This window comes from Ambystoma mexicanum, chromosome 1p, assembly GCF_040938575.1.
Source record: "Ambystoma mexicanum isolate Mex_15411 chromosome 1p, UKY_AmexF1_1, whole genome shotgun sequence".
NCBI lineage: Eukaryota > Metazoa > Chordata > Amphibia > Caudata > Ambystomatidae > Ambystoma > Ambystoma mexicanum.
Genome location: NC_090921.1, coordinates 1,141,867,424 through 1,141,889,582, shown reverse-complemented (window position 1 = coordinate 1,141,889,582; position 22,159 = coordinate 1,141,867,424). Strand labels below are relative to the sequence as shown.

Here is a 22,159-nt window from a genome sequence, read left to right as displayed (position 1 = left end):
TGAGGAAAGGGAGGATTCAGACCAAGATATTGATTTACAGAGGACCACATCACCAGAGCCAGAGACTTTCGCCTCTGAGGAAGGAAGATTAAAAAATCTTCAGGATGCACTTCAGGAAGCTAGTGGCTTGGACACTTCTCCTGAAGCAGAATTTATCAAACCAGACCCAGGAGAACATGCGGAGACTCCATATAGAGCTCTGATGTCTAGAATCATAGAATTTATGGGTTGGTCTGCACCTTCTCCTGCCTTTCAGCAGGATGACCTCACTGACATACTGGACAAGGGCCCACAGGAGGATCCTGTGGTTCCATTTCACTCTGCTCTACAGAGAAGGATTTTGACAAACTGGGAAACGCCAGAAATTATCCCGGCAGTAAATAAAAAACTGTCAACAAAATACAGGGTGGCTAGTTCTGACCCTGAATATTTGTCAAAACACCCTACTCCTGAGAGCTTGGTTGTACAGGCTGCAACCTCATCAGGCAGCACATCTGCATACCCCACTGCTCCGCAGGATAGGGATGACAAAAAATATGATGCCATGGCTAAGAAGGTTTTTTCTGCCTGTAGCATGGCGTTAAAGTCTATTAACGCGACCTGTACGCTCGCTAGGTTCAGCCACACCCTTTGGGAGTGCGCTTCATCAGCGGCTGACTGCCTCCAAGAAGGAGAGGAAAGGGACGCATTTTTAAACATCATCAGGGATGGTAAAGATGCGATGTGCGAGACCCTACAAACTGGCCTAGATTCTGCTGACAGTATCAGCAGGGCCATGGCGGCAAGTACCACAATCCGCAGGCATGCGTGGTTGAGGAAGTCTGGTTTTGCCTCTGACGTGCAGACCAGGCTTTTGAATATGCCCTTTGACGGTTCTACCCTCTTTGGAAAGAAGGCGGATGACAGTTTGGAGAAACTGCAAACGTCCAAGGCAGCAGCCAAGTCATTGGGAGCTGCTATCCGTCAGAATACCTTTCGTCCTTCGGGATCATCGTGGAGAGGACGGTCCTTTCGTTACTATTCCTCATATGGAAGGGGCAGGGGACGACCGGCTCAAAGAGGCCAAGGAAGATTTACCCGTGGTGGACGGGGTAGGGGAAAGAAAGCCGCACCCGCAGGAGCAGGAGCCACTTTACCTTCGGCAACTGCATCAGCCGCTTCAAAACCACTCTGAGGTCTCCCCTCACAGAACACCAGTAGGGGGCAGGTTAACTCACCATCTGACGGAATGGCAGGCTATTACGTCAGATGCTTGGGCTCTGGAGACAGTAGCCCAAGGTTACTGCCTGCCCTTCCTACATATCCCTCAGAGTCATCCACCGGGGAACAACCCTTTGAAGCTTCCAGATCCGCTCCTCTTGCAGGAGGTTTTAGACCTGCTAGAGAAAGGTGCCATAGAACTGGTACCTGTAGCGGAAAGGAACAAGGGTTGGTACTCCCCCTACTTCATAATACCGAAGAAGGACGGAGGACTGAGACCCATCTTAGACTTACGGGAATTGAACAAATTCCTCCGAAAGGACAAGTTCAAGATGGTGACTCTCTCTCAGATCCTTCAGGCCCTCCAGCTTCAGGACTGGTTGGTATCTCTAGACCTCCAGGACGCTTATTTCCATGTGCCGATCCATCCCAGGCACAGGAGATACCTGAGGTTCGCAATTGGCAGCTCTCATTATCAATTTCGAGTTCTGCCATTTGGGCTAACCTCCGCCCCGAGGGTCTTTACCAAGCTAATGTCGGTTGTGGCTGCAAGTCTAAGGAGGGAAGGGATTCATGTCTACCCTTACCTAGACGATTGGTTGATCAGAGCTGTATCTTCGGAACAGGCTCAGAGACAACTAGATTATGTTTGCCACTTCCTTCACAAGCTGGGCTTCTCCCTCAATTTAAAGAAGTCACAGATGATACCATCACAGAGACTCCAATTCATTGGAGCAGTCCTGGACACTTCCCTGGGAAAAGCCTTGCCACCAGAGGTGAGGGCTCGAGATATTCTGCAGATGGTCATCAGATTTCAGAATGCCCAATATCTCCCAGCCTACGACTTTCTGAGGTTGCTAGGCCTCATGGCATCCTGCATATTCCTCGTGCCGGAGGCTCGCCTGAGAATGAGATCCCTCCAGTGGGCACTGAGAACTCAGTGGTCACAGTTCTCAGGAAGGATGACAGATCTCCTTCGGATCCCGGTCAAAGTAGCCCGAGACCTTCAGTGGTGGGCCTGTCGGGAGAACATCCTGAAAGGAGAAATGTTTTGGCAACCATGGCCGGAGATAACAGTAGTCACGGATGCCTCACTCACGGGGTGGGGAGCTCACGCCAACGACTTGACCATCAGCGGTCGTTGGTCTCCATCGGAGTCCAGACTACATATCAACCTGTTGGAGCTGAGAGCCATCAGACTAGCGCTGAAGGCTTTTCTGCCGTCTGTACGGGGAAGAAACGTCCTAATAATGACGGACAATACAGTGGCCATGCACTACCTCAACAAAAGAGGAGGCGTAGGCTCACTACCACTGTGCAGAGAGGCGATGCAGCTCTGGTTTTGGGCAATTCAGGAAGGAATCTCTCTATCGGCAATTCACCTAGCCGGAGAGAAGAACTTGACAGCGGACGCTCTGAGCAGGCAGAGCACAGTCTCTCACGAGTGGGAGATAGCTCAGGAAGTCCTTCAAGAGATCTTCGCCCTTTGGGGAACCCCTCAAGTGGATCTGTTCGCCACCAGTATCAACAGGAAGTGCGACAGATTTTGCTCAAGGGAATTTCCCCCGAGAGGAGCTCTAGGAGATGCGTTCGTAGTGGACTGGGAGTTCCCACTTCTGTACGCGTTCCCTCCGGTCCCTGTCATTCCTCAAATGATCAGGAGGTTGAGAAGGTTTCGGAAGACCATGATCCTAATTGCCCCGGATTGGGCCAGGAGAACGTGGTACCCGGACCTTCTAGACATGTCCATCTGCCCTCCAATTCGACTGCCATACAGAGAGGATCTTCTCTCGCAGAAGGAAGGTCAGGTTCTCCATCCAGCCATCAAGACCCTCAACCTTCACGCTTGGTGTCTGAAAGGTTGAGGTACAAGGATTGGGACCTTCCGGATGATGTTATGGAGGTGTTGCTTTCGGCCAGAAGGCCGGCAACTAAAACTCTATACCGCTGCCGTTGGAACAAATTTTGCAGCTGGTGCAGAGAAAAGAATATTGAACCCTTTTCTTGTGGTACACCTATGGTGTTGTCATTCTTACTTTACCTGGCTAATTCAGGCCTACAGGTTGGCACAATTAAGGGCTATCTCGCAGCGCTATCAATCTTTAAGCGCACTGCAGAGGAGCCTTCATACTTCAAAATTCCATTGGTAATACAATACCTAAAAGGATTAACTAATGTTTATCCCCCGAAACCTTTTCAAGTTCCCTTATGGGATTTAAACCTAATTTTAAACTTCCTAAAGGGTGCCCCTTTTGAACCACTACACTCTTGTTCATTGAAGCTTCTCACCCTCAAAACTGTTTTGCTAATAGCATTGACATCTGCTAGAAGGGTTAGCGAGTTGCAAGCCTTATCGTGTAAACCTCCACATACAATCTTTTACAAGGACAAAGTTGTTCTTCAGGTGAAGCCTAACTTCCTCCCGAAGGTAGTCTCGGAGTTTCACATCACTCAGAAGATTATATTACCTTCTTTCTACCCTCCTCCTCATCCGGGGAAGGAGGAAGAGAGACTGCACAGGCTGGACCCTAAGCGAGCCTTGAGCTTCTATATCAGCAGATTGGCTAAGATCAGACAAGCAGACCAACTCTTTGTAGGTTATGCAGGACATAAGTTGGGCCTTCCAATAACAAAACAAACCATCTCCAGATGGATTATTTTAGCCATTCTGGAGTGCTACAAATTGGCAGGAAAGGAGCCTCCTCAAAATCTAAGGGCTCATTCTACCAGGGGTATCGCAACATCCTCAGCCCTTCAAAGAGGGGTGCCAATTCGAGATATATGTGCGGCTGCCACATGGTCGTCCGCACATACATTTACCAAATTCTATAGCCTGGATTCCTCCTCTAGTCAAGAAACTAGATTCGGCAAGGCTGTGTTACACTCTGTCCATTCTGGAAGGGTAACATAACTTTTATTACTCCCGCCTCCAGTCACAATACCACTGCTATGGGAGTCTATCTAAGATAAGGAATACGTCGGAGGACACAATCCCTTCGAAGAACTAGTTACTCTTACCTTGTAACGTTCTTTCGATGGGATGTTCCTCCGACGTATTCCTTATCGACCCTCCCATCCATCCCCGCAGTATGACTTCCTGTGGGTTTGCAGCCTATGCTCCTTCAAGGTGATTAGTCTAATCCAAAAACATTACTGGGGACTACAAAACGGAACTGAGCAACGGACGCTGCGCGCGGCCTTTATAGGCAGGATGACGTCGACGTCGGCACGGAGGCCGTCGAGGGTCATCGACTCGGCGATCATCGACGCGCAGCGCCCTCTGGCGAAAAAATTTTCCGAGGCCAGCAAAGCTGAAGGATTTCTATCTAAGATAAGGAATACGTCGGAGGAACATCCCATCGAAAGAACGTTACAAGGTAAGAGTAACTAGTTCTTCTTGGCACTGTATTTATTCTTCCTATTGCTAACATATTGATTTTGTGTCAGGCACATGTGGTTTATGGAATGGCATTAAAAACTGCTCCAACTGAAACTACTTGGCAGACGGCACATCCAACGGTGCAAGACCAAAACTGCGCAGCACTTGCTTACTGCAGCCTTTCCAAATCAGATTGAAAAGCACACGGTATGAACGGTATACCGGTATAAACAATGTGACGGTTATTATTGTTCAATTAAGTGGTTTACGGTATCTTTAACGGTATACCATAATACCGTTACATCCCTAATCATATCAAGTGATGATAATTCACAATTGTTTTGAGACCATAGGACTCATGGGGATATATTTGCAGATATACAGCTGGTAGAATTGCGGTGCGGTACATCCTAACATTTTTGGCTGTAAAGTGGTGGATTCACATCAGACTTGGTGGTGCGGGAAAATTGGCAGTAATTCTGTTATTGCCAAACAAGTGGTGGTAATGGAAGTAACCCCCACTTTTTTACTGCACTTATAATGAGGCCCAACGACTTTGATCAATACCTGGAAATACAGAAAACCTAAAGTGCCATGCCCCCATCACTCTGACTCGAACAGGCTCAAATAAGCTTGGTGTAGGAAGTTTATCATTATGCTATTTATTGAGTGTGGACCTAGCTTCGAGAAGAAACGGAGTTTTACACTTTGTGCCTATGCAAGTCTTTTGACCCAGGTGGGCTCGGACAGATGAGCGAGTTTTCCCCATAGAGCAGGGGAATTTGGGAACCGTAGTCCCCGGCTACAGATGAAGCCACTTAAAGATAAAACGGCACAATAGTTATAAGACACAATTGTAAAACAGATTATACCAAACCTAAAATAGCAGTAAAACAATGAATCCTGATTTAGTTAAAGGAGGTAGAATAAAAAACGTGAGGCAGAATGCAATTTCAAATTTAATTAAAAGCAATTGATGAATACAGTGCATAAAAGTTTAAACTAACCTCACAGCGGATGACGCAAAGCCCCGGGGAATATGGGGGCGTGTAGGGCCAGACTACAGAGCGAAAAATGGTACAATAGATATAAGACACAAGTTATGGAAGACCTAAAATATATGGATTGTGGCATGCACTTGGGATCTGCTGGGAACAGAGTTGGATTGAGTGGGGCTCGGGAATTGCAGGGACGCTTTAAACTTATTCGTCCATTCGGGTCACCTTCTTGGTCTCTCTCCCTGGCACATGGGAGGCAATCTGCGCGGCTGAAGTGGTCCCTCTAGCAAAGCCAAAACCGTTCGCTTACTAATGCTTGTTTTTGTTCTCCTGGAGGTCGCCACTTGTCACGCTTTTTCTTGGAATTGGCATTATTGATGCTTGATTGGATTCTGGCACCTCGCGGTGACAAGATACTGTTTAATACTTCCTTGGCCAAATCACGCAGGTAATATAGTTAATATTGTAGTTTACAGCTGCCACTCTTATTTTCTTCAAAAGGGGCCGCGTTCTAGGAATGAGAGATTCAACCGGGAAGTTAGTGATGCTGCTGAACCCAACCTAATCCTATGATGTATCCAGTCCGGGCAAATAATGTACAGTTTGTTTTATTATTTGTCCATTAACACTGTTATAATTCCACTTTTGAAATGTATAATTGTTTCCTCTTCCCCTATACATTGAAAGCGGGTAAGAATGATTTCATAAAACATTTTTGCTTTGGCTATAGAATTACATGTAGCAAATATGAGCTGCAGTGTGTACATTAGAATGCCGATTAGTCCTTGTATTAATGGCACAGGTGCAATATGCAATCTGCTTTCCTTTAAATATTGCAGTAAGCAAAGTATAAAGAATTTAGAATTTAACCAGATGTTCACTCCATCGCTATCCAGTAACTCCAGTATGTCCTTGCTACCTAAAATGTTCTTTCTACTGAGACACTGCAGGTACTCGAGTCACCTTGGAAAGAAATGCCAGAATAGCCACAACTATTGCAGAAGGGAAACTATACACCATTCTCGAAATAACATCTGGGCTGCATCTGTATTCTCTGTAGTTGAAACAAAATGTAAGGGAAGCCAAAAGATTAGATTAGGGATTTATAACGCGCACATCCTTTCAGAACCAAGCAGTAAACTGCATCTAGGCGCAGATGTTAAAATCCTTAGCTCGCATCGGGACAACGTCATTAATCACTGAAACAAATGTGTTTTCAATTTTTTCCGAAAAGGAATGATAGATGACGTATTCCGCAATTCTGCTGGGAATCCATTCCAGAGTTGAGGATCCCTGATGGAAAAACATTGATCTCCCCGGGAGAGGCATTTAGATGAAGGGACAGCCAGGAGATTTTTCCCAGAAGAGCGCACGGTGCGCAGTGGCTGATGGGCCTTTTTTGAGATCCAGTACCTGGGTGCGGTTCCTTGAATGCACCTAAAAATCAAGCATAGCAGTCAGAATTCAATTCTTTGCCGGACTGGTAGCAGATTGTACACTAATCTGACAGCCGCGTTCTGAGCTACCTGAAGTTGTTGCAGTTCAGTGTGGGGCTCCAAGTAGCAGTGTGCCGCAGTAGTCCAATCTTGAGTTTACCATAGTACCTACAATCGTTGCACGATCTGTTTCAGAGAGCAGAGGTAGAATAGGTTTCAGGATTCTAATTTGAAAATAGACAAATTTGACTACCTCTGAGACATGGGCATTACTGCCCAAAGATGCTTGCCAAATAGAAGTTCTTAACCTTATGAGAGAAGGATGTGGCTGAGTCAAAAAAAAGGCTGTACATGCGGTGGAGACATGGTATTTGCTGAGATGATTATTTTGGTCCAAATACTATAACCTAAGTTTTGGTGGGATTTAACTGAAGCTTACTTTCCACCATCCAATCCTTTATAGCATTTGCTTCTGGTGCAGATTTTAATCTGACATATTTGTGGATCATCTGCATATGAATGGTATTTCAAGTTAAACCTGGAAAAGTTGTCCATCACTGTCCCAAGATAGATATTAAACCATATCGGTGACAGTGTGACCCCTCTGGAGCTCCACATAATACTGGGAGAGCTTCGGAGTCGTAACCTCCCAGCTTGACTACTTGGGTCTGATTTTTCAGGAAGGAGAACCGTTTCAGGCAAATCCAGCATAATCCACATACTCCAATCCCCTTTATCAGCTGCCATGAAGATGTCATCCCACATGGCCTGTAGCGCTGTTTCAGTCCCGTGGCCGGGCCTGAAACCGGAATGGAAGGTATCAATTAAATATTCCTTTAAATGGCTCTGCAGCTGCGTGGTAACCATCTTTTCCAAAACCTTTGTGGTCCACGGTGGACCTGCAATTGGATGGTAGTTCCCCAAGTCCTGGAGGTTCAAAGTGATATTTTCTTTTTATACCAGTGGTGTAAGAACAGATTTGTTTAGAGCTTGGGGTACAAATCCCTGCGCTTAAGCTACTTTCACAAATTCCGTCATAAAGCTACTAAGATAAGATGAGCATGTTTCACAGCCAGATATGCTGGAATTGGATCGTAGTCATGATTTGTAGGTTGGAGTCGAGAAGTCTGATCTTTAATCACCTCAGGATTGAATGGGGAAAAGGGGGGAAAAAGGGGGACTTGAGAAATAACCCGCCTTTGAGGGCCAAGGCCACAGCAATGTTCATTTGAGAGTCCAATCGTATACGAATAAGATTTATCTTGTTGTTAAAAAAACTCATTGAATTCATTTGCCAAAGCATGAGAAAAGGGCAGCCCAGATGCAAATGCCGGTGACGTAAGGCTCCTAATCAAAGCAAATAGCCTACTCCAAGAATCGGTCAAAAGGAACTAACTGCTCTTGAAGGAACTGAGATTTAGCTGAAATAATTCCCTGTTTATAGATGGCCAGTGCCACTTTGGCACTTTGATGGGAGGGTGTGTCTTTAAATTTCAGCCATATTTTTTTCTTTAATTCGATAATTCTGTTTTAATTCCTTTAGGGAATCTGTGAACCAAGGGCTATTTTTATTCCTTATTTGACTCTTTACTTTCAAAGGTGCTTTTGCATCACATTTCCTTAATGATGACTTATTAAGCTGACATATTTTTTCACAGTGCTTTACCAAGGACAATGGCAAAAGTTCTGCTGTTAAATGTAGTCATGTTATAGCATCTAGCACCTTTTTTGCTGCTTGACAGGACAGAGTTAAGTAATGGGCCTGTCGATGAGCCTGCTGAATCGAACAAGATATACCATTTCACCACTGAATGGTCTGACCAGGTAACTGCTTTGTTTTCCTTATGGGAAATGTTCATCCATCTACATAAAACGATCTAAACAATGACCCATGTTATGCAAGGTAATTGAAAGTCATGGGCTATTAGTATCTTGCTCAATCGAAGCCAATCTGTATTAGTGGAATCATTGCACACATTAAAATCACCTAAAATCAGCAATTTGGAGCACTGTAAAGCTTCTAAAGACAAAAAATGTTCAATTTCTCAAAATATGTGCCAATGGGACCTGGTGGTCGGTAACATAAAAGTACCCGCATGGAGGCATTAGCTGACATGGAAAAAGTGCTAACAAGTACCTGAGTATTATTGTCCTATTGCAAACCCTGAAAATTGGTTATAGTGAAAATTGATTTAAAAACAATTGCATCCCCCCACTTCTCTTGGAGTCCCTGTTTTCAAATTTTATTGAGAAGCCAGGTGGGACCAATTGATGGAACTGAGATGCAGAGTTAGCCTGAAACCAAGTTTTTGTAACAAAAAGGCAATCTAAACTGCATGAGGTAATTAAGTCACGCAAGGCCACAGCATTTTTTACTGCAGCCCTAGCATTAATCAATGCACCCTGCAGTTTAAAGGATGAGATAATACTTGCCTCTGAACCAGTAATAAAGTTCCGAGACACATTCATCATTGCTATGAATAATCAATATTTTATAGTATGGCACAGAAGCTTCTTATCATGCACGCTGCAAGCTGTTTAAAATTAGTTGAAGTGTTAACAGGTTTACAATTGTGAAATGTGTTGGATCAGTCAGCTGGCCTAAGACTGGCTCCAGACCAAAAAGTCTTGGACGGCCACCAGCATAATGAGCACAGAAGAGGAAAGCATCACTTCCCGTCAGAAATATAACCTACCTGGCCAAGGTCCGAGAAGAATCCTGTTGAAAGAGCTTAAAGAAGGAGATAAAAAATTGGTCACCCGACATTTCCGAGCAGCCTTACGGTACTCATACTTCCTAAAACCTCTCTAAACACAGAGCTTAGGAAAATCAATTAAACAGGAAAATTCAATAAACCTAGTCTTTAATGCCATCACATCTGCCACCACCCAAAGGTAATCACACAGGAGGATGACTACATCATCGAAAAGAGACTGCAATGACAGATCAGTTGTCTTGCCACGCCCTGTAAAGGGACAATCTGTTAATATCCAATAAGCGAGAATATCTGGCTGAAGGAAGGTTAACTAAGCATTATGCCCCTACCTAGAAGTGTTCAATGTATGATTAAAAAAAAAGCCTGTAGCAATTTGTTAAAGTTGATCACCTGAAATAATCTAGATCTAAGGGGGGGTGTAAATCACCAGCGCACCCAGGCCTCCTAGGCGTAATCATAGACTTTAACAATAATAATTGGGGGAGCCATGAAAGCCTTCTGAATCTTGAAGCCTCTGCCAAAATTCCTTCGGATAACCATCTGCATCCAAGCTCTTATAGGCCATTAGATGAAGGGAGCCACCAGCACCACAGGTGATTGTGAGGAAATGGCCTTAGTAGGGATGTCCCTGAACATGGGCAATACAACTGGGATGCCACAAGTGCACTCTGGCTCCAAGCTTGAGCCGACCAAAACAGCGCTACTAGGACCAACTTGCTTCCCTGCAACTGAGCATGAAGAAGAGTCTGGATTCTTGTGGAAAACCTGTGAAAATGCATATTGGACGACTGCCCCCCTGAAGCAACATATCTATCGGTAAACACGTCTGGTCTCTAACTGAAAAACATGGGATGATGGGGAATTTAGCCGTGGCGCAAGAAGTCGATCTGTACAGGATCCTCCCACACCAGACTTGAAGATTCCGGAAAAGTGACCTGTGGAGTCCCCAGTCGCTTGCGTCTGACCACTGAGACAAGCACCAATCTGCCACTAGATTCAAAGTGGCCGAAGGAACTTTGCCTGGACCTTAATGGAATACTGAAAATAGAACTTGCACCATCTTTCAGCAGATCTGACGAAGACCTTTACCAAGTCTTGTCCAACTTATTGATATTTTGCACCACTGTGTATGGTTGTCCATTAGTTTGATCACACATTGAGCATACCAGTCTGCAAAGCATCTTACTGCAAACAACCCTGCAAGCATTTCTAAAGGTTTTCTGGCAGAGAGTCTCCTGTCATGACTATAGTCCCCCAGTCAAGCTCTGACCACATCTGGTGCCCCATTCACAGATTTGTATATGACTTTAATTGAAACGGTGGTGAAAGAAGTGAAAAGACGCTTCCTTTCCAGGCATCCGTATGCCTTATCCGCCAGAGCAATTATTTGCTTCTCACTCTCCAACCCATCTCATCTCTTGGCCTCAACATGCCAATTCTTTCCATTAACATCTCATGAAGCTGTTTATCTGGCAACAAGTTAACAGGTTCTACATATAGGCCATTAAAACACACAGAACCCAAGCACAATTTGTTTTCAGTGGCATATCTTGTAGTAGTTATTTTGTTGGTTTTACCTGGCTTTATGCCCTGATCAAGGTACCTCATCCTGTATGGTACTTGAACACAGTTCCTGGGTGTTCTGGCCAATAAGCCCTAGAGCTGCAAGCTTCCTCTAACTTTCAACTGATTACCTGGAAGACTGCATTTATGGCCATGGCTTATCCATTAGAGGCATCAGAGCTACAGGCTTTTGGCTGAGGCACCTTCTTTTTTTAATTTTTAAACCCAGGATCACCTCTGTGAATTTCACATCATAGGATTTTGGAATAAGTAAGTTATTCACCATGGTCTCTTGTACTCCTTGTAATCTTTCCCCTGTATGGCCCGCCCTACTTTCCTGCTGCTTAGTGCTAGCTATAGCCAGTTATTTGTCTAGACTGGTGAAAAGACAGAACAGCAAAGCAGGCAAAGTGCAGAGCTGGGAATAACTGCACTTGTGCAACCCTGCTTTGTTGTTCTTTTAATTAGTTTTTATTGGTTGCTAAGCAGTGTTCTGGTCCGGGCCCAGCAGATAGGTATCCACACAATATGGAGAAAAGCAGTTTGGATTAAGCGTACAAGTCCCTACAGTTTGTAACTTGTACTCTTCGACAGATGGTGTGTGCTGCACAAGCCCTTCATTTTACAACAATATTCTACTTCAGTGTCATGGAAAACAGATGAATGACTCTATTTCTGGTGTGGTTGGTTCATCAAATCTTTAATAGCAGCACTGAAGGGTGAATACAGACGAGCACACATTTCACCCGTGCAACCCCAGACTATTTCATTGCTCCAAGTTTCATTAGCCTTTATGCACTTTCCAGTACATTTGTCACAATGCTCTGAATGGAAGATTTCATTACCTCAGGGAGGATGTGACCCTTCCCCCTAAATAACTCAATAGCGGACTCTGTAGAGCCAGGCAAACTTAAACTCTCACAGTTCTGCATGTTAGTCTATACAGATGTGCACCTCAAATAGAATTCTCTGACAATCTTCTAACAACATTCATTTGAAATAACATTAGGAGTGTGCTGTAATGTATTTTTAGTACATGTTTCTAAAGAATAATAGTGCAGCAGATGACGAACGTAGAAGCGAATGCATTTAGTTTCCAAGATGCCTTTCTCCAGGCTGCCTGCAGACACACGCTTTGAAAATGGATTGTATATTCAGCTGAACTGGGTCGAACTGGGCCGAATACTAATGTTTAGGCCTAGTGTTTCTGAAATGAACATACTCTTTATAGTTCCATTAAATTACCTTTTCTATTACATTTCCCATCAATGTCCTTTAGGAATATGTTTGCATATTTGGAGATTCTAATGGCTGCAGAATCATCCATTGAAGATTTGGTGAGATCCCCATGAAGTTAAGACGGCACTATTGAGAACTTGATTGGATTTCTACAATAACTATGAGACAGTATAAGTTGTACTATAGTTTGGCTCCACTGTATAAGCTGCATCTCCAACATCCCCTACCCTGCAAAACTACTCAAAAAATACGTCTATGGAATAACACAATTCTTAGAAGAACATCTACTGCTGGAACAGGCACAAGTAGGCTTCAAACCGATGAGAGGAACGGAAACAGCACTGCTCTCAATCTGGGATGACCTAAAATCTAATGCAGACTCAGCCAAAAACACAGCTCTAATACTTCTGGATCTCTCTTCAGCATTCAACACAATTGACCACTACATCCTCATCGGGAGATTGGAAGAAATAGGAATCATTGATCAAGCCTTACAATGGATTAACTCCTGGATTAACAAACAGAACAGAAACCATATGGATTAAACCTTTCAAATCTACTACAAGGGAGTATAACTGTGGAGTGGCACAAGGATTATCCCTATCCCCATTGCTCTTCAACATATACCTGACTCCACTAATTTGCCTCATTAAATGACACAGCCGCACATGCTACAACTACGCTGATGACACTCAGATCGTCTACAAGATAACCCAGGAAGGAGAAACCATGCTGGAAAGCTATCTAAAAGAACTCTGCGGCTGGATGAACACCAACAGTCTCGAACACAACCCAGGCAAAACATAAATAATGATCATATCCAAAAGCTGGGAAATAAACCACTACAACTCATGGTCGCCAGAGCTGGGAACAGCACTGACCCCACAATATTAAAGACCCTGGGAGTCCTGATGGATGACAAACTAACACTGGAGCCACAAGTTAACGCTATAAGAAAAATGTTTCTTCCTCCTACGTGCAGTAAAAAGATCCTACCTTTCCTCTCTTTCACCCATAAAATAATCGCCATCATCGCTCTCATGTCCAGAGTAGACTATGCCAACGGCCTATACCTAGGAATGCCAGAGCCATTACTTAAGCTTCAGCCCATCCAAAACGCTGCGGCGACACTCAAACTACCACAAAGAGAACACATTACCCCAGCTCTAAAAATGCTACATTGGCCACCAATAAAACAGCGAATAAAGTTCAAAACGTGCATAACGGACAGAGCAATCCACAACCAAGGAGCAGATTTCCTAAATAAGAAAACTACCATTTACCACCTGACAAGACCACTCTGATCAAGCAACGACATTCACCTGGAACCAAAACCATACAACAAAAGAAAATTCAGAGGATTGTCTTTCTCTCACCTGGCAGCAATAACTTGGAACAACCTACCCAAAACCATAAACAACACAAGAGATCATCTGGAATTCAGGAATTTACTCAAAACCTGGCTATTTGCTCCCGAACCACAAGGAAACGACTAGGAACCACAAACCCATCGAGAAACTAGATTTCCAACGAGCAACCCACCAATCCAGAGGGCGGGAGGACACCCTTTCAACCCATGTCCACATACCGCTAACACCTAGAGGAAACCTAGATGGGTAAGAACCCCCACACTGATGGGCAGGGAAAGACCAAAATCCTTTGACCTAAACCACACAAACCCTGAACTGGAACACGCCTTCACTAGCCAGATACACATACCACTAGAGTAATAAAAAGGATCCCATAGCATCCAACTTTAACACTACCTAACCGGAGGTCAGGGGGCGCCCTGTCAACCCTTGTCTTCATTGTGGCTATCTCAGAGGAACTTGGATAAGTAAGACAGAATAGCCCAGGCTAAATCCCACTATCCCTGAACAAGGGCACTCTCAAACACCAGCCAGGTACACATCCCACTAGAGTAATACAAAGGAAACTGCCACTCTGCAACATGCCTGCTTACTAGACAAACAATTTACAAATGTTAGACACAGGATAACCATACATGCTGAATGCAGAAACGCAAAGAAAAAGGTAAGAAAAGCCAGCTAACCAAACTCTAACTTTCTGCATACTCCTCCTACTGAAACGCACACAACTACTTCTCTGGACATCAATCCGCACATACTTCACCACATTGCAACAGGCGAACAACACATAACCCAGTACAACAGCACATGGGAATTTGCACCAACCCAAAAACAAAGTTAAGCTCGGCTAACGGTGCAAACCGAAGCGGCCAACAGGACATCACTGCTCTCACTATCCTATTCCCACTACACTCTACTAACCTCCCTCCCCTTCCCTTTTCATATCCGCCAGAGCACCTGGGGACCACTTCCGGTGGTGACGAAGCGCGGTATAAAAGCATAAAACTGCCAAATTCCTGTTGAGTTATACAATTCTTACGTTATCCTCTGAATCGTCTCTGACAAATGAGATTTGTCAGATTAGAACGCACGATAAGGAAAAGATATTTAGTTGTGCCATATGTAATAACTTGACAGTGGTGCAAAATAGGAAAAATCTGTACGGCACTCACAAAAATTTGAACTCCATATCTAGGCCGCTTTATTTACAATTGTGTAGTGCTAATTGTTGAACAATTTGTTTAAGAATCTCTAGTGGAGAGGAAACATAACTATGATTGCGGTTTTAATTTTTCAAGAAGCAAAACTGATAAAGCTATTCTAGTCCTATTTTTAAAGGAAACTCTGCTTGGGAACAATGAATTGTTAGTTGAAGATGATTTGATATATTTTATTTAGCGTGTGTACATTTTGATTGAATTAATACTTTTTAACTTGAGTACATTTTGATCAATGTGCCCAATTTGATGTAGTTTTATCTTATGTACATTTTCACTAATGTGGTAAAACCGTCAAGACTTTGATTAATGTGATGAATTTTATATAGTTTTAGTTTGTGCAAATTTTGATTTTTGTGATGAACTTGCTAAGACTTATTACTATGCTTCTTTGTTTGTGTGTAAGGTTGTCTTCGAACAACCAGGATCCCAAATAAAAAATTGCATTTTTCCCTACCATTTGGTAGTTGTGCCAACAGACCAAGAAGCAGAGGCAACAGCCTCACAGGAATATACTCTGTAAAGTGCTCTAAACCATCAGGTGACTGGCTTTTCACTCGCATCATGATCTCTCAATCTGTTGTCCAAATTAGATGTAGTAAGCTGCTAGAATTATCAGTTGAAATGGCAAAATTCTATAGTTTAAATATGTAAGCAACAGATTTTCACCTCTTGTCATGTTTTTCTCTCCCGACTGGTGGCTGTAAATAAACCATCCCAAGTTTACACATGCAATCAGAGGTTTTGTATTGTGGCATGCTGTCTGCTGGGGTGAATTGGTCACAGGCACATACATAGCTTTAATATTTAGTTAATTACCGTTTTTTCATCTGAATACCTGTTTGGCAACTTTGCATCACATAAACGGGTTGTGGTGAGGTTGCTTTATGTAGGAAGTCTTCATGAATGGTACTTCAACCTTTCCTGGTCCTTCCACTCACAACCTTATAAATGATTTTGTTCTTGTCCTGTTCAGATCCGAGTGAAACCAGATAAGACTGGTGTAGTCACAGATGGCGTGAAGCATTCTATGAATCCATTTTGTGAGATTGCTGTGGAGGAAGCTGTTCGGCTGAAAGAGAAGAAACTTGTCAGTGAGATCATAGTTGTAAGCTGCGGCCCCCAGCAATGTCAGGTATGTTTCAGTATCTATGTTCATCGAACATAGCTTACCACTTGCTGGGCTCTTTTAATATAGTGCTTTCCTTAACTTGTAAAAATATAACCCAACTTATTCCAACAGATATCCCCAGTGCCACCTATTGCCATGAATTGTATCCCCACTGCAATTGCTATCACCTGATACATGCAACCTAATGTTGGAAGGGAATTTGCTTTAATGGGCCACATTGAGTATATTGGTAGTCGTGGTAAAAATGTGGCATTTGAAATGCCCTCCCTTAAACTTTCACCTTACTTTGAGTTGGTATCACATTGGGAGGGAGAACTACAGCATGGGTAGATGGAAAATACCACATAGGGTAAATGTGAACAAGTAAATTCCAAGTACCCCATATCCACTAAATAACCATGAGATCCCAGCTCACCGTAAGGTGGCATTTTGAAAATAGGAAGTATTTAAAAAATCACATGTTTTTACCTTATGTGGATTGGGATGAGAGAGCTATTGAGAACCCCCCCTAGTCGTTGCCTGCAGATGAATTGAATTGGTGGGAGATGGCCCCTTGGCGGGCACTTGCAATAAATGGAGAGAGGCAGGCATCTGAAACTATAGACAGAGGTCAACAAATAACACCAGGAGCCTTAAGACCAGAACAGCACCTGACATCGGGATTAAGTCCAAGACAAATCTTGCAAGGTAAGAGGGACCAAGAAACACAAAGAGCTGGCCTAAAAAATCAGCATGCAAGTGAGGCTACTCTTTCAGCACTGAACTTTGTATTGAACTCTCTAGTGACAGTGTTTGACCGATTGAAGGGTGACGTCCAGTCCCATGTAGGAATTCTGCTGTAGCTCACGAAAGAAGTGGCAAACTGTGATTCATCTATAGTGGGTGTAAGCAACGCAATTGATACTGCAACATCATTGGCTTTGTGACATAAGAATGGAAGTTACTAAACAGGGACTGGACATAACTGCAATCTTGCAAATCCTACGAAACATAGGGAATGATGGAACAGAGCTTAGTCAAATGATGAGTGGGGTCATAAATCAGCTCAATGGACCAAGTGATCCAGTAAATAGAGCAGAAGATATACACATGGAGGAGAGGATGAGTCGCCCACTAGATGATACCCCCCCTTTCAGAATTGATTTTGGAGGAATTCAGAAGAATGGCTCAAATAGCTGAGGTGGGGTGTTGGTGTGACAGAGAGCCAACAAGAGCAGGCGCCAAATCCAGCTGAATATGAAGTGCCACGTGAAAAAAACATGGATAGAAGGCGCACATCAGAACTACCAAAGAAGGAAAACTAAAAGAAAAGTCTAGATAAGAGGCTGAAATCATTGTCCCCAGTGAATAAGAAAGATGCTAAATAAAGCAGAAATCAAAAATATCTGAAAAATGAGAAACACAAGAACAGCAAGTTTTATTAAGGGTCTAACAGTACCAACAGCAGAGGACTTGAGTTCGACAGGACGAGAGTCTAGACAACCCATTCAAGAAACATCAGAAACATAGGAGATTCTCCCTGTGGGCCGAGGAAAAAATGGTCTCTGTACTCGAAAGAGGACTATCCATAAGAGACCAACATTTGAGGAAACGATGGAGCCACAAAGGCAGGAAATGCTCAACGACAGGCGAACACCGTATCTACGCAGGAAAAATATGCTGCATAAGTTAGTAACATCGGCACCTATCTTCGTACAGAGGAAACATAAATTGTCAACATCGACCAACCATATGACTGCTCCAACGCAAAAGAAAGATGTGAAATTGGCTCTATTGTTTTTGCAAAGAGGAAAATGCACCAACTCGGAAATTCAAGAGAACAATGTAATGTCCATTAAACACACCATACATCAGGAAAGGCAGAATTTGGAATCCACAAGGGGCCATCTGAGTAGTGTTGGGGGCGAGTTGAGTGGCGCAAATGACGTTGGGGCTCTAGTGGTAAAAAAAACAAGAGGAAGATCTAAAACACAAGACCCAAGTGTCAAACATAGAAGAAGATCAAACCCCATTTGCTATTCAAAAACTTTGGTTTAAAATCTGAAGAAAGCTATGAATTACAAATCTTTGAACCGGAGAGCTATCTTGTCCTTCTTTAAGCAGATCCCACACCTATACTGATTTTCCACTGATGATATGGAATGATTCTGTACCAATATTATTACGTTGTTCTAAGATGTTTTAAGAGCAACGTTTCATAAGGCTAGATTTATTTTCAAAACATCTTTGTATAATTCATTTACGCCCCACAACATCCATATGCTCAGTGCTTTGCAATTCGACATTTTAACATCGGCAGCAAGTTAAAATGGTACTAAATAATCCCCAAGTGGGAATGACACATAAAAATATATAAAATCCATTATATATACATAACCTGCTAAAGTGCTAACACATAGTGCAAATCTAGGCCGCATTCTCATACAGTGATGTTAATATGCTTTTCTTTTCGTTCAGAGATGTAAAAGACATTACATTAAAACTTTCGTCGTTTTATCTTATGTCAAGGTATTGGGTACATACAATAGAATTCTGGTACCAGTGTTTCATGTAAGAGTAAGCGATTTCTTTCCCTCTCATCTGTTTATGTATGTACCTGTATATCCTCATCTAATAAAGTGCAAGTGCATCATATAGCCATGATAAAAACACATTCTACAATATATACATATTCAATAGTAAAGTGCTAGTAAAGTCTAAAAACCATTTAATTACCATGATGGTACCCATGCTTCATGTGTGGTCCAGATTTTCACATAAATGAGTGACATAGTGCTCATTTCTTATGTAATTCCTATGAAGTACCTTGATACTTTTATACACCACATTTGCAGTTATTCTACTATCTCTTCATTTATAGACCACATTATATTAAATTACATATTTTGCCATAAGTCGTTAAGTTCTCCATCTCAATGTGTGTAATCAAAATAAGAAAGAATAAATATAAAAAATAGCCAAGGAATGCCATCAGTACTTATCAAACAAAGAATGAATAGGAAAGAAGGGGGGAAACAAAGGCAAGAGAAAATAAAAAATAAAATGTAAAATAAACTCTAAGAAAGAAACGTAGAACGTAAAGACAAGCAACGAAAAGGAAAGAAGAAAGAGAAGAGGGAAGGGACATTGTCAAGACCATTTAGACCCCCAGAAATGTGTACAATTCTTCGTCAATATTGTGACCCATTGGGTGTTTACTTTCAAAGCCCATTATATATTGAATGTTTTCACTGTCGCCTCCTCTTGGGCCAGTTATAACTTTGTAAACACCAAAGAATGTAAGGCTCTTAGGGTCGCCATTATGGAACTCTGAGAAGTGTTTAGCAACGGGATATGAGTAGTCCTTATTAACAATTGCCCTTATGTGTTGCAGAGTACGCACTTTTAGTTTGCATTTGTGCTGCCCACATATCATTTGAGGCATGGGCACATCAGGACATAAACAACCAGCTTGGACTCACAAGATTTTGCCCTTAATTTGTATTGATGTCTTGAGGATGGGATGGCTAGAACTGCTACAGTTAAAAGCATATTTACAAATTTTGCATTTACTGCATTTAAAAAAAACATCAGATTCCCCCAGCGAGCCAATTTCTGCCTTTGTGTGTATTATCTGAAGCCATATAACTTTGCACTACTAAGTCTTTGATGGACACGCTCTTACAATATATCTGGGCGTTCTGGCAATAAATTGCCTAAATCTTTGTCCACTTTTAAAACTTACCAATATTTGTTGATAATGTTCTTTATATTGGGTGCATGGCTTCCAAAAGTTAAAATCAGTTTGGTTGGTATTTTCTTCTGTTGTGGTGTTCGCATCTGATTTTGACATTGTCAGCCTGTCTTGTCTGTTCATATCGCGAACTTTAATATAGGATCTCTCGATGACTTTCTTTGGGTACCGTTGTAAGAAATTTGGGGCTGTAGTTTGGCATGCTAGGTCGAAATCATTAATATCACTACAATTTCGCCTAATGCGAATAAACTCGCCATATGGGATACTCCACAGGAGACTTTTTGGGTGGGCACTGTTTGCATGTAGAGGGATATTAGCACCCGTAGTTTTCCTGTGAAGCTCACAACCAATCTTCTGTCCCAAAATTTTGACGTTTACATCTAGAAATACAATCAAGTTCGTGCTATGTTCTGTGAATCGTACATTTAAGTTGTTAATGTTCAAAAGTTTCACAAATTCGCACCAGGATTGTGCTGTACCATTCCAGATGATAAATAGGTCTATGTACCATAGCCATAATACCATTTTTTCTGTGTCATTTTTCTCTGCCCATACCACTGTCTTTTCCCAGCTGCCCATCATAAGATGGCGCAAATGTGGTACCCATTGTGGTGCCTTGGGTTTGACGAAAGACCTCATTATTAAAGAGAAAAACATTATTTTCTAAACAGTCTCACCATCTCAAGAATCATGGTCGAATGTTCAAGGTAATTCAAGGATCGAGTTTTTAGGAAGGTTTCAAACCTTTATCCCAGCCTCATATTGAATTGATGTGTAGAGTGACACTACGTCCATGGTAGCCAATAAATATGTCGGTTCCCATCATAGGTCATCAATTTTACATAAAAAGTCTGTAGTGTCTCTTATATAGGATGGTAGCGTGGAGACAAAAGTGCAAAGTATTTTGTCCACAAATCTGGACATATTTTCAAGTAATGACCGCATAATGTAACAATGGGTCTCCCTGGTGGTTTAGTGGGATTCTTGTGGACCTTTGGGAGGAAATAGCGTTTTTGGTGAATAGGTATTTCACCATTTCTTCCTCTAAGATGCCTGCGCTTTGCCACTTGGTTAGGAAATCCCACATTTTACTCTCGGTTTGTTTAATGGTATTTTTTGAGAGTTTTTCATAGCACCTCACATCGTTCAGCTGACGATATGCTTCTTTTACATAGTCGGATTTATTCATTGTAACTATGTTACAACCTTTGTCCGCAGGTTTTATTATGTATTTGTCCATTTTACATATATTTGACAGTGCCTGCTGTTGTTTCCAAGATAGGTTATTTTTAGTATGTTTCTGTTTTCTCCTTTCTAGTTTCAGATCATCAGTGACCACACTGGAGAATGCTTCAATATGGGTATTTTGGGCGCTTAGTGGGTTGAAATATATATCTGAGGCTTGTGGAATCACTGTAGATCACATGCTATGCATAGACTGACATTTAATGGTAGCTGCGGAGTATAACTGTGTTTTTGTTTTTCGAAACTTGACAATGGAAGTCGACAGGGGGTGCCAGTAATACGATCTCTAGTGACGTCTACTGTACCCATGCTCCTTCACGCGTCTAGGTCCCTCAGATAGTTTTTTCCGCCATCATAGTCAGACGCATATCGCTGAGTTCCTTCTTGGCTGATGCCATTATTTAGAAAAGTTTAATTCTAGTATTTCTTTCTGTCCTTTTGATATCTGTCTAATGCAAGATCTAACACCTGTCTTGAAGATCCTTTGCCTACGGCCGCTGAAGTCCCCACTGGGCCTCGGCCCTCCACAGTAGAGAGAGCGGAGGCGGATGTTCAGAGAATGTATATTCCCCTTTCCTCCCAACCATTTCGCCAGGCTGCCTTCGCCATATATCATGGAAAGCGCACCTTTTCCATTTTGCCCTTCCTGTAATAGAAAGTTCCTCTGGAAATACTTGCACCGGGTGTGCAATCTTTGTCTCCCCAGGGATCACGCTGCGGGACAGTGCAAGTCTTGAAAACTGTTCAGGCCTAAAACCCTAAAGGATCACAAGACCAAGCGCTGGACACACCGTGCCATGCAGACTGAGGCTGCCATGGACGTCGAGGTAGTTTCCAGCGACGGCAGCATCAACATCTTAAGTGACGCAGAGGGTGATCAGGATCCATCGGATTCCCGCGTGCGTGCCCCCCGACCCCACCAGGCAG

General features: G+C 42.8%; 1 protein-coding gene across 1 annotated transcript in view; it reads left to right on the top strand.

Annotated features, from left to right (window-relative positions):
- Positions 1-22,159, top strand: part of ETFB (electron transfer flavoprotein subunit beta) — a 511,591-nt gene that overhangs the window by 57,502 nt on the left and 431,930 nt on the right. Inside the window, exon 2 of the mRNA XM_069604796.1 lies at positions 16,096-16,254. Within this exon, the coding sequence (XP_069460897.1) occupies positions 16,096-16,254 (159 nt within the window). The remainder of the gene's footprint in view (positions 1-16,095; positions 16,255-22,159) is intronic.